This window comes from Loxodonta africana, chromosome 16, assembly GCF_030014295.1.
Source record: "Loxodonta africana isolate mLoxAfr1 chromosome 16, mLoxAfr1.hap2, whole genome shotgun sequence".
Classification (NCBI taxonomy): Eukaryota; Metazoa; Chordata; class Mammalia; order Proboscidea; family Elephantidae; genus Loxodonta; species Loxodonta africana.
The window spans coordinates 61,335,440-61,354,188 of NC_087357.1; the positions used below are offsets into that span (position 1 = coordinate 61,335,440).

An 18,749-nucleotide genomic window follows, 5' to 3' on the forward strand; every position below is an offset into this window, starting at 1 on the left:
ACCTAACAACAACAAGGACATACAAAGCCAACAGGTAACATTATCCTAAATGGAGAGTCTGAAAGCATTCCCCTTGAGATCAGGAACCAGATAAGGATGGCCTTCATCACCACTCTTATTCAACACTGTGCTGGAGGTCCTAGGCAGAACAATTAGGCTAGATAAAGAAATAAAGGGCATCTAGGTTGGTAAGGAAGAAGTAAAAGTATCTCTATTTGCAGATAACATGATCTTATACACATAAGATTTTTTGTTTAGGTTGGTAAGGAAGAAGTAAAAGTATCTCTATTTGCAGATAACATGATCTTATACACGTAAGATTCTGGGTTTTTTATACACAGAAAACCCTAGAGAATCCTCAAGAAAACTACTGAAACTAATAGAAGAGTTCAGCAGAGCATCAGCATATAAGATAAACATACAAAAATCAGTTGGATTCCTCTACACCATCAAAAAGAACATGGAGGAGGAAAGCAACAAATCAATACACTTTACAGCAGCCCCAAAGAAGACGAAATAATTACGAATAAATCTTACCAGAAATGTAAAAGGTCTATACAAAGAAAACTACGAGACATTACTGCAAGAAACGAAAAGAGACCTACGTAAGTGGAAAAACATACCTTGCTCATGGATAGGAAGACTTAATATTGTAAAAATGTCTATTCTACCAAAAGCCATCTATAGATACAATGCAATTCCGATTCAAATTCCAAAGACATTTTTTAACGAGATGGAGAAACAAATCACCAACTTCATATGGTAAGGAAAGAGGCCCTGGGTAAGTAAAGCATTACTGAAAAAGAAGAACAAAGTGGAAGGCCTCCCTCTACCTGATTTTTGAACCTATTATACCGACACAGTAGTCAAAACAGCCTGGGTACAACAACAGGTACACAGACCAATGGAACATAAGTGAGAATCCAGACATAAATCCATCCACATGTGAGCAGCTGATATTTGACAAAGGCCCAAAGTCAGTTAAATGGGGAAAAGATAGTTTCTTTAACAAATGGTGCTGGCATAACTGGATATCCATCAGCAAAAAAATGAAAGAAGACCCATACCTCACACTATGCGCAAAAATGAACTCAAAATGGATCAAAGGCCTAAATATAAAATCTAAAACGATAAAGATCAAGGAACAAAAAATAGGGACAATGCTAGGAGCCCTAATGCATGGCATAAACAGTATACAAAACATTACTAACAATGCACAAACACCAGAAGAGAAAATAGGTAACTAAGAGCTCCTAAAAATCGAACACCTATGCTCATCCAAAGACTTCATCAAAAAAGTAAAAAGATTACCTACAGACTGGGAAAAAGTTTTTGGCTATGACATTTCCGATCAGCGTTTGATCTCTAAAATCCACGATACTGCAAAATCTCAACTACAAAAAGACAACCCAATTTAGAAATGGGCAAAGGATATGAACAGGCATTTCACTAAAGACATTCAGGTAGCTAGCAGATACAGGAGGAAATACACACAATCATCTGCCATTAGAGAAATTCAAATCAAAACTACGAGATTCCATCTCACTCCAACAAGGCTGGCATTAACCCAAAAAACACAAAATAATAAATGCTGAAGAGGTTGTGGAGATACTGGAGCACTTATACACTGCTGGGGGGAATGTAAAATGGTACAACCATTTTAGAAATCAATTTGGCGCTTCCTTCAGAAACTAGAATTACCACACGATCCAGCAATCCCACTCCTTGGAATATATTCTAGAGAATTAAGAGCCTTTACACAAACAGATATATGCACACCAATGTTCACTGCAGCACTGTTTACAATAGCAAAAATATGGAAGCAACCAGGGTGCCCATCAACGGATGAATGGATAAAATTATGGTATACTCATACAGTGGAATGCTATGCATTGATAAAGAACAATGATGAATCCGTGAAACTTTTCCTAACATGGAGGAATCTGGAAGGCATTATGCTGAGTGAAATTACTCAGTTGCAAAAGGACAAATATTGTGTAAGACCACTGTTATAATAACTGGAGAAACAGTTTAAACAGGGAAGAAAATATTCTTTGATGGTTATGGGGGGCAGGGAGTGAGGGAGAGGGGTTTTCACGAGTTAGATAGTGGCTAGGAATTATTTTGGGTGAAGGGAAGGACAACACACAATACAGGTGAAGTCAGCACAACTGGACTAAACTAAAAGCAAAGAAGCTCCGTGAATAAACTGAGCGCTTCAAAGGCCAGCATAGCAGGGGGCGGGGGTTTGGGGGCCACAGTTTCAGGGGACATCTAAGTCAACTGGCATAATAAAATCTATTAAGAAAACATTCTGCATCCCCCTTTGGAGAGTGGCTTTTGGGGTCTTAAACTCTAGCAAGTGGCCATCTAAGATGCATCAATGGGTCTCGATCCACCTGGAGCAAAGGAGAATGAAGAACACCAAAGACACAAGGTAATTTTGAACCCAACAGACAGAAAGGACCGCATAAACCAGAGACTGCATAGGCCCAAGGCCAGAAGAGCTAGATGGTGCCCAGCTACAACCAATGACTGCCCTGAGAGGGTGTCTGCCAGAGAGCCCCTGAGGGAGCAGGAGAGCAGTGGGATGCAGACCCCAAATTCTCATAAAGAGACCAGACTTAATGGTCGGACCGAGAGTGGAAGGACCCCAGAGGTTATGGTCCCCAGACCTTCTGTTAGCCCAAGACAGGGGCCATTCCCAAAACCAAGTCTTCAGACAGGGATTGGACTGGACTATGTGACAGCAAAGGATACTGGTGAAGAATGAGCTTTTTGGATCAAGTAGACACATGAGACTATGTTGGTATCTCCTGTCTGGAGGAGAAATAAGAGAGCAGAGGAGGTCAGAAGCTGGCCGAACGGACACAAAAACAGAGAGTTGAGTAAGTAGTGTGCTGTCTCATTAGGGGGAGAACAATTAGGCGTATATAGCAAAGTGTGTATAAATTTTTTTATGAGAGACTGACTTGATCTGTAAACTTTCACTTAAAGCACAATAAAAATTTTTTAAAAAATAAATAGAAGTCATTTTATATTAAATGGCAATGGATAACTTTATCCATAAGTTAACATACTACTTCCTTATTTGATATCACAAGTCTAAGCCTAAAAAGGCTTTCTGAATCTTAAATTCATAATTTTGACAGATGATCAGATGTTTCAGCTCCTAAGTGACAGTCTATTGCAAGACATTAATTAGTCACATAGATCTCTCTTGTCTTTGAAAATTCTAAAATCTTTTCTGGAAATGCTGTTTCTTCTCCCTTTGTTAACATACTCTGGCATGTGACAGGCAATCTTCTATGTTCAAACTATGTAATTCTCATAGCAATACAGCAACAAAGCAAATACTGGAAGACGTCTGAAATGATGATGAAGAAATCAAATTTAACCACCTGTGGTGATACCAATGTAAACAATTCAACTGATAAATTATTTTATAACGATCAAGGCAAAGCTGCTTCCTATCACAACTAAGGAGACACTAAGAAAAACAGACACCTTCACCACACATTCTCAGGAGCAAGGGAAACCTTTAATGGAGCTAGTAAGGTAAGAGCTTTTTATAATAATAATACTAAGACATTATTTGTTTTTTCTACTCTTACTCCCTCACAAGTATAGCCATTTTTAAGAGGCTGTATGATGCATGATGTCAGTGCTCCAACAGCTAATGAAATGTGTGCTTGTATGTTCTTGTGATATAAAAACTTTTAATTTTTAAGAAGTAAATATAAATAAATAAAACCCACATAAAGCTCTATGGGATCCTCAATAATTTTTAAGGTACTAATACTGAAAATACTGAAAAGTTCTGCACAATTCAAGTCAAACACTTATAGGTAGACTACTACCAGCATATTGCCACATGATATTCTGCCTAGTGGTAAACAAGTCACTTCTGACATGAACTGCACACTGTGCCTTCATTTCAGAAACATTTAAATGTGGAAAATGTGTACCTTAGAATCAAAGAGAAGTGGTATTTGCAGATTCATGAATATTATGTAAAATGCTGCTGATGTGGATTTTGTCTTTCACAAAACATGGAATAATTGATTTTATATATTTTTGATTCATTAAGAATGTTTTCCCATTTTGACTCAGTTCATGCAACACAAAGTAATATCATTTTTAACAAAATGAAAAATGTCTAACATCAGTTTGATATCATAAACTTTGTATCAGCAAATGAAATTTGAAAAGAATCTTGAAATATATTTTATGGTTTTAGAAATAGTGGAGTATAATATTTTTAATTGCAACAAAAGACTTCTGCTAAAAAGACACACATTTTGTATAGGGAATTGGTGAACCCTAAGTTTCAAAAACATAGTAGCAGACTGAGAAGGTCTAAACAAGTTTGGATTTCATCTCATAAGCAAAAAAAGGACCATACAGACAACTCAATCATTAACTTTCTGACTAGCAACACCAACCCCATTCCTAAGGATAATCCAGATGATCCAGAACCTTCCACAAGTAGAGTTATTACCACAACGGACAAAATGCCAGCGTTATCCAACTCTTCATCATCAGAGTAAATTTTTATGATTTGTGTAGTTTCTTATATATGTATTAAAATTTATCTATCAGTTTTATGTAATGTTTCCAACCCCCAAAGACAAAGATCAGTTTTGTAAAAATATTAATAATAAAAGGCAGCAATAATGAAAACTTAAAAAAAAAAAACAAAAACAAGATATTCCACTTACGTCAGAACCAACTCACTATACAGCCTTAGGAACAGAACTCTGTCATAAGTGAAGGACTACTTGTATTCAATTCCTGTCCTGTCACTTAGTGATTGTATGATTTCAGAACTCTCCTATTTTTCACAGATTAAGGAAATGTATATACATAAAGATAAGGGAAATATCAATTCCCATATTAACAACCCTCACACACACAAGATTTGAGGAAACAAACTAAAGAATTATTAAAAAAAATAAAAAATAAAACACTCCTGTCGAGTCGATTCCAACTCATAGTGACCCTATAGGACAGAGCAGAACTGCCCCATAGAGCTTCCAAGGAGTGCCTGGTGGAACTGAACTGTTGACTTTTTCGTTAGCAGCTGTAGCACTTAACCACTATGCCACCAGGGCTTCTGAAGAATTATAAAAGGCCTCTACTATTAGCTCCTTCAATACATAATTCCTGTAATCCTCACAACAGCTCCCTTTTACAGATAAAGAAACTAATATATACCCAGAATTATAATCTACATCTAACACTAAAGTTTATGCTTTCATTTTAAATGACATAAACGTTTATAAACATAACATTTTATTACTAATCAAAATCAAAGTGTATTTGATTTTATCTGATTGCACCATCTGTCAAATTAGGAATACCTTATTTTAAAATATTCAATCACATACTTTAATTACATAAAGGAAAAATAAAGTATTAGAAATATGTGGATAAACTAAAATATCTGTACATTGCTGCAGAGGTTGTAAAATGGTACAGCTGCTGTAGAAAATGGCTTTGTAGTTCCTCAAAAAGTTAAACAGAATTACCATAACAAAAACCAAACCAAACCCATTGCCATCCAGTCGATTCCGACTCATAGCGACCCTACAGGACAGAGTAGAACTGCCCCATATAGTTTCCAAGGAGCACCTGGCGGTGCCAACCCTTTGGTTAGCAGTCGTAGCACTTAACCATTACGCCACCAGGGTTTCCATATGACCCAGCAATTCTACTCCTAAGTATACATCCGAGAGACTTGAAAGCAGGGACTCAGACATTTGGACACCAATGTTCGTTGCAGAATTACGTATAATAGCCAAAAGGTGGAAACAGCCTAAATGTCCATCGATAATAACAAGAATCAAACCCACTGCCATCAAGTCCATTCCAACTCATGGTGACTCTATAGGAAAGAGCAGAACTGCCCCATAGAGTTTCCAAGGAGTGACTGGTGGATTTGAACTGCCAACCTTTTGGAAAGCAGCCTGAGCTCTTAACCATTGCGCCACCATCAATAGATGAATGGATAAACAAAATTTAGTACATACACACTGTTAAAGAAAATGCCCGCAACCCCTTTTTAAGCTTAACCCTCAACCCTTCACAGAAACTAAAAGCTTGTGATAAAAACAGTTCGGAGAAAAGTTTAAAATTAGATCAGTGATAGCTAGTCTACAGAATGCAGACATACAAACTTAATAAACCAAACCAAGCCGTCTCCTGCCGATGAAGTGAATTACAACCCATCATTTCCCTTTGGGAAATCTCCTAACAGTTTACTCTGTGTATTAGCTAATCAAGATTATACTGGAACAAGCTCATCTCTTCGGAGGGGAGCTCTCTGTTCTTGAACAGTTTTTTTCCACACAATAAAACCTTTTAACTCTAATTGACTTATTGATCAGATTTTTTCTTTTGACAATACAATGGAATATCGCTCAGACAAAAAGAGAAATGAAGTCCTGATATATGCTGCAACACGAATGAGCCTTGAAAAACATCATGCTGAGTGAAGTCAGTCACAAAGGGCCAAATATTATATGATCCCACTTACATGAAATACCTAGACTAGGCAAGTATAGAAACCAAAGTTTATTATTTGTTACCGGGGCAGGCAGGAGGAAGGGGAAACCGAAGACTCACCATTTAGGTGAACCCTGAGTTTCTGTTAAGGGTGATAGAAAATCTTGGAATAGTGATGACAGCTGTACAACAAGATGAAAGTAATTAATGTCACTGAACTGTACATGCGGAGACTGCTGAAACGGCAGCACCCTAAAATTAAGCACATCGATACTTCTGCTACAGAACGTAAAAATATTCAGTTCATATTTAAGTTTTACTGTCAAATGAGTACAGTCATGTTTTGCTTCCAGATGAATCACTACCAGACACTCAGTTACTACAACTATTTGAATTTTAGAATTGCAGATAAGGAACAGGGGATCTATAGTTATTTAGCTGGCAATACGGACAGGGTATAAACGTGTTTATGTTATATTACCTAAAAAGTAAAGGCTGCCATTTCTCGTTAACTTCTGAAATACTAATGATGCCTCTCTTTCCCCAAAACACAATGAGTTCTTAACATGCTTCCTGGTATAAAAATTCAAATGTTATTTCTTATTTTTAAATATTGGGAAAGTTATTTATATGTTATATACATTAAAATAATTTAAGGAGTCCTGGTGGCATAACTGCTAACCGACAGGTTGGCGGTTGAAATCCAGCCAGCGGCTCCTCGGAAGAAATGACCTGGCGATCTGCTCCCACAAAGATTACAGCCTAAAAAACCCTATGGGGCAGTTCTACACTGTCACATGGGACTACTATGAGTTGAAACAGACTTGATGACACAACAATGGCAACAAAATTAATTATTTTCCAAACCTTTGGGATACCGGTGAACACATTAGAGCAAAACATGTCACCCTTTTTGAAAATCACTAAAGTTATTTACAAAAACAGTATGAATGAATTCTAGTGCCTTAACATCAAGTAACAAACACAAGTGTCAAGAAAATGTCACTATTTTTGTATGTTTTCAGAAGGAAAATAAGTGGAGCAAAATACTCCACGTGTATCCATTAGGATGCTTTTCTTCACGAGAAAGAGAAATATGTACTAACCAAAACAACCTTTTAAACATAAAGAAAATTCATTCTTCTGTAATGAAAAATCCCGTAACGAAAAATCCAACAGTTTTATGTATATACATACATATATAAACCCACTGCCGTAGAGTCGATTCCAACTTACAGTGACCCTATAGGACAGGGTAGAACTGCCTGATAGGGTTTCCAAGGAGCAGCTGGTAGGTTCGAACAGCCGACCTTTTTCGTTAGCAGCCATAGCTTTTAACCACTTCACCATCAGTGCTCCATAGATATACATACACACACGTATCATATATATAGACACACACATATATATATACATAAAACACTTTAAGAAATCCTGATCAACCACGTTTTTTCCTATTAGCTCTACTACTCTGTATGTGTCAGCTTTGTCTTCAAACTGGTTTAAAGTTTGAAAATGGCTTCAACAGTTCCACACCTCACACCCATACAATACTCTTCACCCTGGACCTATTTTGGGCCTGTAGCCATCCACGTAGCCAGGGGAGTTCCATTCTCTCTGACTGTTGTTAGGTGCCATCGCATTGAACACAACTTATAGCGACCCCATGTGACAGAGCAGAACTACCCTATTGAGTTTTCTAGGCTGCAATCTTTATGGGAGCTGATCGTCAGGTTTTTCTCCTGAGGACTCACCGGGTGGGTTCAAACTGCCAACCTTTCAGTTGGCAGCCAAATGCATCACCACTGCACCACCAGGGCTCAGCTTAGGAAAACCATGGCTCACCCTTTTGTCAAATCATACAATAGATAAGGCACAGAATAGATATTGGGGAAACAACCATTAAGGTACACAAAGCCACAAATGAAACAACAGAGATTCAAAATTAAGAATAAACACTAATAGATAATTGAGATGGTCAGTATGGATTAAAGAATTCAGGACACTTAAGACACTAATTCCTTTATTAACCATTCAATGAACACTTACTGAACAACTGAATAAATGCTACATACTATACTAAATTTCTGAAGGAAAACAAATATGACTTTAAAGTTAAAGATATTCTTTGTATATAACTTGAAATAGTCAAAAGTAATTAACATATTAAACACAAAAATACAAGAAAACAGCTTATATGCTTTAAATACACTAAAATATATAGTAGACACTTTTACTTTCAAATGTAGTGATATTCCTATCTGAAACTAGTAAGGATGGGTTTCTTAAAAAATTTTCTTAGCTCAGTTATCTTGATAAATGAAAACATCCTCTATTTTAAATTAGCGGAACCAAAATAGGTGCTATAATGTGCATGTAATGAGTCAAGAGAAAGAAGACACCTCCTTTATTTAATTTAACATCAAACCAAACCCAACTCATGGCAATCCATGTGTTACAAAGCAGAACTGCTCCAACCAGTTTTCTTGGCTGTAATCTCTACAGAAGCAGATCACCAGGACTTTCTTGAGCAGCATCAAAGAGCGGGTTTGAACTACCAACCTTTTGGTTAGTAGTTGAGTACAAACCATTTGCACCACCCAGGGACCTAATATGACCCAGAAACATACCATTCACACCATTTACTGGGTTATCCAGCCCTGGGTGGCACAAACCATTTGCAGTCATCTACTAACCTAAAGGTTGGAGGTTCAAACCCACCCAGTGGCACTACTGAAGAAAGGCCTGATAATCTGCATCTGTAAGATTACAGCCATGAAAACCCTGTAGAGCAGTTCTACTCTGTAATACTTGGGTTTGGTTTACTGGGTTATCACCTTCCTTTAAAAACCAGCTAGTGCTGCCACAGCTGCAATTTACATACTCATTTCCCCATTCCTAAATCTTCAGTACCAATAACAACAAATAATTCAGGAGAGGGTGAAAAACTGTCTGTATTTTCAAACCAGACATAGAAGTCTTTCTACCTACCAGATAAAACAAGTTTCCCTGTGCTTAACCTATCAAGGCTACTACAGGAACCAAGGAAGTAAAATCACTCATTCATTGAACATTTTATGAACACACCCTAAATTAGTATTACTAATACTGTAAGACCATTGGATAAATTTTAGATTGACCTGAAGAATTATCCTAACAAAACTTAAAAAGGAATCAAGTATTCTCAACCTAATATTAAACTCAAACAAGAACTAAACAGAAATACAACTTAAAATGGAGAAAGAGGGCTTCTTTATAAACAAATCATAAATCACTTTAAATGTCCTAAACATGAATAAGATATGCAAAATAACTCTTATCTACAGGTACACAGTTTAGAATGGTTTAAAATCTACATTCCAAGTTTAACTACTCTCTAGGTGATCACCAGAAAATTCCCCAAAACAACCTTACCTTTAATCTTTGAAACACGATGATTGTTTTCTTTTAAGGTTTGTAAAAAAACGAAACACACTTCCTTAAATATTCACATTTTAGGCAAGGCTGGCTTGAAAACAGGGATGCAATTACCCTAAGCATCAAGGGAGGATGGATGGCCAGGTGGGCTGAGGAACAGATAGACAAACGGCTGACATCAGGTTGTAAAAGGGAAGTAAAATGTCCGAGGACACTAGGAATAAATTTCATGGATTATGTATTCACAAGTCAACCTTGGAAAGCTTGGTCAATGTCTTGTCTCTACTTTGTCCCCTTCCTCCACCCTATTCCCCAGTGAGACTATGCCTGAAACACAACGAAGCATATCCTGTCTCGAAATCACGCACATGCCTACGCTACTGAGAAATACTGGCCGCTTCATAGGAAAAGAAAGCAAAGAAACTGACACTTTATGGTTCTGCATGGCATTTATAATTCCAATTCACAAAATTTCTTGCTTCATCTAAAATCGTGTAATACCCAGGAACATTCCGATGCTGAAGCACTATCCATTCCCAACAACGACTAATCACTATTACGGTTTTTTACAAAGAAAGCAAAAAAAGGTAAACTTTCATTACCCTCTATACCCAAATTTTTCGTTTTCATGGTTTCTGGTTAGAAATTCAAGCATCTCTAGTAAGAGGATGCACAGAAGCATAGCTACTTCCAGGTTCTCTGCCTCTAAAACGCAAATCCACCGGAAAATCAGCAACCCCTACTCCCTCCCCTTCAGCAACCTTCCCCGATAACTTTTACATCTCAAACCTCGACACTATTAAGGCCCCCCCCCACACACACACACGAGGATAAACATGTTAGTGAAGCTGACCACCTAGTGCCCCCCTCCCCAACCTGCCCGCGCGGCGCTGGATATGCAGCCCCGCCCTTCGATGAGGGCTGAGCGACGGCCGGGGCGCTGCAGGGGGACTTGCGACCAGCCCTCTCCCCACAGGAGTCGAGTGCCCGGGTGAGCCCCGCGGCTCCCCCGTGGCGCGCGGCCGACGCGCCGGGAGTCCCGCTCGGTCACCGCCCGCCCGCCGGGGAAGCCACTCGCTGGGAGGCGGCGACCCGGACAGCGGATGCGGGCAAGCCCGCCGAGGCCTCGAAAGGGGGGCGTGACCGCCAGTTGGCCCGGCAGAGCAAGGTGCCAAAGATAACCCACAAGGTGCGGCGGCGAGAGACTGGAGCTGCGGGTGGGGACAAAAATAATAGGGGGGGGGATCTCGTTCTCTTACCGCTAGGTCCGGATTGCGGCTGTCCCTGTGTGACACGGCTCGGATGACCCCCGCTCTCCAGCCCCTCCAGCAGCGTCCGCTCTCCCAGCGCTCCGGCCGCGCCTCATCACCGACCGCCACAGACAGAAACCGCTTTCCCACCAGCTCCGGCCGCGTCTCCACCGCCATAGCGGTCCCTGCTGAACCGGCCGACTCCTCTTCACAGCCAGGGAACCAGCGAAACCCCGCTCCTACCGGCCGCCCATGCTGAGGGGGACGCCGGCAGCTCAGCGAAAAGCGAACGCGGGCTCGGGGCGCACCAAACGCTCTGCCTGGAAGGACACAGCGAGCTCAGTCGCTCGGTGTCCCCGAAACTCCCCTGGACTCCCGGACTCGCAACCTCTGGCTGCAGCTCCACAAAAAAACTGACAGAAATCTCCACACAGCCGTCGGAGGCACTGAACCAGCTCCGGCCCCCGCCGCCGCCACAGCGCCGCGGCCAGTACTACTCCGCCTTTCCATCCACTACCAAGGCTGCAAGTTCCCTGCACGTCTCCTTCCGCCAGCGCGGGCGCGAGGGCGGGAGTCGCGGGAGAGGGTCGGAGGAACCACCACAGACGGAAAATAGTGCCGGCCGCTGCGGCACAAGCCAGGCTCCCGTGGCGGCTGCTGCTTCAAGACTAACCAGGAAAGAGGGACACGGGGAAAGGGAGTGCTCTCCTTCAGCAACACTATTAAATGCGTTTGCGGTCCACCTCTCTATTCGTTGCTCCCTCGTCTGTGGGTGGGGGGAGATGAAGCGAAAGTGAAATGTGCTGGTTCCACGCTGGATCAAAAAATAAACTCCAGGTTAAACGTCGCATCTCCAGAGCGATGTTTTTCAGAACGCAAGCCGCCGTCTGAGTTACCCTGAATTAACAGCCCTGCCGTCTCAGCAGCAAAGCACAACACTTTCTTTTGAATAAAACCCAGAGAACTTGGTCACTGCAGAACACAACCTACGACTTCATAAAGTGAAAACGAAGAAAACGCTGTCATCCTTTCATATTTCCCATTTGCAGCGATACTGATTACGTGTTGGAGCTACTCAGAGATTCACGCCTCGCTACTACTTTGTTATAAGAAAGGCCAAATGTTCCGTTACAGGCTCTGTCGACGTCCTTAAAATTCACAAACTGTCACTGCGCCAATTTGAGTACTTTCAGTACGAGTACATACCTCAAACTCACTGGTCAGATGATAAAAACAAAGAAAGGCTCCAGACTCAGTTATTAGAAAATAACATGAAAAGGGTTTTAGCCAATCACATTTCAGAAAAATAAATTATGTCCAATCGCAACTGGATTTTGTGACCCTGATTCCAAACAAATCACCAACTTGGAACAATCACTCCTTTTCTGATTCCGCCCTTGAATTCTCCGAAATCAAACTTCTCTGTAGTTATCAGTGAGCAGTTCTATTTCATACATACTTTACAGTGTTTTTAAAAGATAGTTTTTAAATCCCAGTTACGGTTTTTCAGTAGCATTAGTGATTATAATCAACTTCAAAAATTCTTTTAGCCCAATAAAAATTTACTTTAAATTTGTTTCTTAAAGGTTTTCCTAAACCTCTACTATAAAAAGGAAAAAAGTTACCTTTTTAAAGTTTACACTAGTAATCTGAATAGTTAAAAATAAATATTTTCTCTGTTTGCTCTAAAACACCCAAGTTGACATGGTTCATAGCGACCCTACAGAACCGAATAGCACTGACCCTCATGGTTTCCAAAGAGCTGCTGGTGGATTCAAACTGCTGACCTTTTGGTTAGCAGAGGAGCTCTTAATCACTGCCCCCAGGGTTCCATTAACAGGTTAGAAACCAAAATTACAAGGAAGGGAGATTTTAATCGTCACAGTTTAATTTTGCTAAAGATCAAATATGAAATTGCAATAAATAAACAAGGAAAAACCTCTGTCCAGAAATGCATACTGGCAAATTCAGAGAAAATTTTAATTTCACTTGCGCAATTTTTAAGTTCACTCTTCAGTACCTACAGCATAACACTTTGCAAATCTTCTTAAGAATTACACACTATGACTTCCTAAATCGCAGGTTGGATTATGGAGCCAGGAAAGTAACCTGGTGAAAACAAACCAACATACGGAAAAGAAAAGACAGAATCAGGAGATGACAGATACTATCAACGATTTGCTGCTTTGTGAACTTGGGCATAACAAAATTGTTAAAATGGAGATTGCATCCTAATTCTCAGTGATATTCTAGGAGCAAATGAGACAACGCAGTCATCGGAGAAAACAGATGCAAGTTTAACATGATAATAAATCCCATTTACTATAGGTTGCTGGAATGCCTTACATAAAACTGCTAGTTGTTTTCAATTTTGTACACAAACTCCTCTAGATGGGCCTCTTAGAGGAGTGGAATCAGGGTGCAGAAGCAATTTGACCTTGGTTCTCAGTTCTTTCAAACTGGACCAACACCTGAGGCTAATGAGTAGGGGGCTGACCAGACCAAAAGGGACCACCTAGGCGGCCCTGATGCTGCCTACACCTCAGGAGGCATGATGTAACCGATCATGTCCACGTGGTGAGGGCTTTAACAGCCCTGAACCCTAAGGGTCAGATAAGCTTCCTGGTTGGTGAACATGCACAGGAGAGAGTAGTGTGTCCCTCTTTGGGGCTGCGAAGCTTCAAGCTAGGACCCTACCCAGCCCGCACCCTAGGCATCTCTTCATTTGTATCTTTTTTGGTTGTAATAAATATGTCGCTTTAAATATGGTACCAAACCAAAACCAAACCCATTGCTGTCGATTCTGACTCATAGACATCCTATAGGACAGAGCAGAACCCCCATGGGGGGTTTCCAAGTAGCAGCTGGTGAATTCGAACTGCTGCCTTTTGGTGAGCAGCCGTAGCTCTTAACTACTGCATGACCAAGGCTCCTTAAATATGGTACATTCTCCATGAATTCTGTGAGTTGTTCTAGCGAATTAATGAACCCACAAGGGCTGGCATCTGCCGGTTTGACAATCTGAAAGATGTCCTTCTAACTTGTGAACTCTGACCCAGTTCCGGGCAGCCACTGTCAGAGAACTGCTGCCTGGGCAGCTTGGTCTCAAAGACGGTTGTCCTTGTAACTTGTGAGTTCTGACCCAGCTCCAGGTGGCTAGGGTCGAAGAGAGGGGTGCAGTTTGAGCAGCTGGTGATGAGAAGGGAGAAGTGGGAAGGTGAAGACTGGATCCATCACCACATTTTGGGGAATGAATTCATGCTGATTCTTATCACGCAGTTGGCAAGAAAGGTAAGATTTGCCCACTTTGTCCCTTACTTAATACAGCCTCAAAGAACCCACACTACATGCTGAATTCTGTTCTTTTAAATGTTAACTTATGAAAAGCATGTAAATCCACCCAATTCAATCCAAACATTTCAAGTGCTGAAATAGTTTTCCAGAAGGCCATATATTAACCATAATACTTTAATCAAACATCTTGTATTCTTAAAAATATGTTCCAAATTGTGTCTTCTGAATCCCTTGACTACAGCCAATTTCAAGGGTTTACAAGAAAAAAAAAAAAAAGCACTAATTTGTGGGTATTTAGTGTGTCGAGAAACTTGAAGTGCTTTTTTTCAATGTAGAATAAAAAGGTCTTAATGGTTTTTCTGTTTGGTGATATTTTTTGCATTGCTTTGTTCTAAAGGGTAATTATATTATTTTATTTTTGCAAGCAAATCATAACTTTGTAAATACAGGCAGTCCCCAGGTTACAAACAAAATCCATTCCTAACTGTGTCTTTAAGTCTCATTCGTAGGTAAGTCAGAACAGGTACACATGGTTTTAAAGTTGAGCCATGGTGGTATAGTGGTTAAGTGGGTAAGTTCTGCTGCTAACCAAAAGGTCAGCAGTTTGAACCCACCAGCGGCTCCTTGGAAATCCTTTGGGGCATTTCCACCCTGTCCAATAGAATCACTATTGAGTGGGATCAACTCAATGGCAACGGGTTAGTACAAGTAAAGGCTCAAAGCCTTTTCAATGATTTAAAAGCTGCATGTGCCCCAACTGCAGGTGATTGTGATGACTGTTGCCAGAAGAGTCTGGCTCAGTTGTTTCAAAGTGAGGGAAAATTAACATAACATTAAAGTATGAATTTTCCCTCAATCTCCCTAAATTGGACGTTCTCAACCCAGGGACCTCCTGTAACATGGAATTAAAGGAAATTTTAAAGTCAGATTTAAAACCTTAGAATATTTGTTTAGTCAATAAGTTTCCTTACATTCCTTACTATCGTAAAGATATTCAGAAAAAAGTCAGGATTAAAGAGAAACAGAAAAAGAGTGATAGTACTTTTCACTACATAGGCAAAGAGAGTGACAGAGAACTATTTAAAATGACTAAGTTCACTTAAACTCCCCCCCACCAAAAAAAAAAAAACCCGTTGCTGTCGAGTTGATTCCGACCCATAGCGACCCTACAGGACAGAGCAGAGCTGCCCCATAGGGTTTCCAAGGAGTTGTTGGTGGATTCAAACTGCCGACCTTTTGGTTAGCCATCAAGCTCTTAACCAGTGCACCACCAAGGCTTCAAGTTCACTTAGGGAAGTTGAAAAATTAGAAATATGGGCTAGATCTTCTGCTTTTTCCATTCCCAAATGTAATTCTGTCCACCAATAATTTTAAATATGCACACATCATTCAAGCAAACCTCATACATTAACTATCTTAATTGACATAAAAGATACATTGAGAGATTATTTGGTTTAAAAATATTCACAAAAATCCATTCATAAAAACATTGATTTATTAAAAAACTGACATATAACAGGAGGAAATATACTCATTGTACTGATAATGGCCATGATTAGCCACTTAATTATCAATGATTAATAATTCATGAGGTTTAGTTTCAATAGCAGTCTACTATTTATAAGTTTTTCACTTTTTAACTTGGTATAATTTTGGGGAGGGCCAATTATCTGGTCTTAGACATACTAGTGTTTTGTGCCCTTATAGGTGTCTACTTTAAACTTTCCCAATAAAGCCCAAAGGTGAAAACTTTGGTACATGTCTCTAGTAATAATACTAGCCCTCACTTATGGAACGCTTATTATTGTCAAACACTATGCTAAATTTACACATGTAATCTCACTTTATAGAAGAGGAAAATGAGGTTTAGAGAAGTTTAGTAACTTGCTAGGTATATACAACTATTACATTAAAGAATTGGGATTCAAAACTAGGCTTTATAATTTATTTCAAAGCCTCCTGCTCTTAACTACTAAAATGCTGCTTAGAAGAAACGCAAAGGTAAATCACCAAGTTGCTTCCTCCACATTAACAGATTATTCATAATTGATTTGTTCAATATTTATTTAGCACTTACTATGTGTCTCACATACTATAAGGCTCTAGAGATAGAGCTTCTGTCCTTGAGAAGCTCACAGTCTATCTGGAAAGATAGACAACAGAAGTGCTTTGGTTTGTTTATTTCAGAAAGTAATGGGCTTATGCACCTCAACTAAAACCAAGAATAGAATTGAATGTAAGTTTGTTACCATGTTTACTGAAGCCCCGGTGGCACAGTGGTTAAGTGCTTGCCTGTTAACCAAAACGTTGGCAGTTCAAACCCACCAGCCGCTCTGCAGGAGAAAGGTGTGGCAGTTGGCTTCGATAAAGATTACAACCTTGGAAACCCTATGGGGCAGTTCTATTCTGTCCTATATATAGGGTAGCTATGAGTGAAAACTGACTCGATGGCAATGTGTTTGGTTTGGTGCCGTGTTTATTAGGTAAACCTTAAATAACTTTGATTTAAAAAAAAAAAAAAAGCATTAGTTAAACTGAATTCCTCAATCATATATGTGATAATGATAAAGTAACTCAGTGTCACTTCCTCAAGGAAGCCATCTCTGATTCCCAGACAAGGTCAAATTCCCCAATTATGGAATTTCAAAGCATTCCCTTTTTATCTTAGTACTTACTATAAATGTATTTAAATCATTTATTCTCTAATTGATTGTTTTACATGTTTTCTTTGATAGAAGACAAGCTTCATGAGAGCAAGGGCAGTGTATCTTACTCATAACTACACCTCCAGCATCTACTAATCCTTGCACAGAGTAGATATTCATTAAATGTTATTGAATGAACTAATGAACAAATAAAGCAAGATGTACCTTCCTCTAAATCCAACCCATCTAAAAGAAACTTAGAATCTTTAAATCATGAGTCATAAATAAGAGTTCTAATTCTTCCCACAGAGTTATTTATTGCCTTCATAATAATATTTTACATACATTATCTCATTTCATCATGGAGGTACAATGTTAAGCCTTCATAAAACTTGAGCTTCTGCAGAAAAGCAAGGTTGTTCCTGGGATAATTTCTAAAGAACAGATACAGAGAAAGAGTTAAAATTCACAAGAAAACATTCATTTCATTACCAAACTACCAATTTAACGCAAACCCAAAAATGATCCTATGAGTATATATCCAAACACCAGTCTATTCTTAGATTTCTGAAGAGAACAATCTCAAATAATGTCCTTGATGGAGCCAAAAAACAAACATAAGTTTCTGACTGTCTTCTTAGTGCTATATGCAAAGATAAAGGAGGGCAAGAAACATAAATGGAAGGTAGGAAGAAAGAAAGGAGAAAAGCAGACTTTATTGGGCCTTCTAATTTTATGTTCTCCATCATCTATTACCCAGTTTCCAATTTAAATTCTGGCTGCACAGGAACCTACCACTTCCTTTCAACATTCTTTCTCCTCTTTACTGAAAAAGGTACTGTAAATTTTGTCATCAATGATTTAAACTTTTTTTTTTTAAAGAATGCATATAGTATTAAAAATTACTAATCTGCTGAATGAGGAGACAGAAGAAACAAAGAAATGGAAAGCTGCCCTTGAGCACATAGCAAGGGTCTTCCCAGAGAGCCCTGCAGTACTTTTTCTATATTCATCACCCCTGTCATAAAAGCTTCAACTATTAACTACCATTAAAATAAGCTAGATAGCAGTTTGCACTTTGCATCTTCCTGCATATAAGCTCCTTTACTTACGAACAAGTTAGGTTCCTAAACAGCCATGTTCCTATTGCTTTCACTTACAAGCCCTCACTATTGCCACATGTTGGTAGCAAAAGAGCAGAGATGAGTGACTTTGTTGATACCCACAAAAGTTCATTAAGTAAGTGAAAGAACTTCTACACTTGTATTTAAAGCTATGAATGAGGGATCTGAAGTAAAATTGAAACTAAAAAGTATTATCAATTCAAAATCTCAGCCAGCTGACTATATTTCACTGATGCTCTTCCAGAGAGATGAAGCTAGATTCTACATAATGAAGAGCCTTTACATCAAGAACACACAGCTCTGAGGCACATTTCTCAAAGTAATGGCATCTGGCTTCTAGGAACAAAACCAAAACAACACAACACCTAGCAATGAAATATGGGGAATCTTTAGTCATTTCTTTCTTTGGCGCATTCTAGAAAAGGACACATGATTAGGTATAATGAGATTTATAATATACTACAAACAAATATGTAATAAAAATAAATTACACTATGTAAAAGAAAGCATTG

At 39.2% G+C, this 18,749-nt stretch overlaps 1 protein-coding gene across 3 annotated transcripts in view; it reads right to left on the reverse strand.

The window, feature by feature from the left end:
* JMJD1C (jumonji domain containing 1C) overlaps positions 1-18,749 on the reverse strand; it is a 321,108-nt gene that overhangs the window by 252,289 nt on the left and 50,070 nt on the right. The window contains exon 1 of one of the 3 annotated variants that reach the window (XM_010589154.2): positions 11,184-17,421. The exons of 1 other annotated variant lie outside the window; for it this stretch is intronic. In XM_010589154.2, coding sequence (XP_010587456.2) covers positions 11,184-11,351 — 168 coding nt within the window. In that variant the 5' untranslated portion in view covers positions 11,352-17,421. Of the gene's footprint in view, positions 1-11,183; positions 17,422-18,749 lie in introns of those variants that run through there. One more of the 3 variants, XM_064269623.1, reaches the window with a different exon arrangement.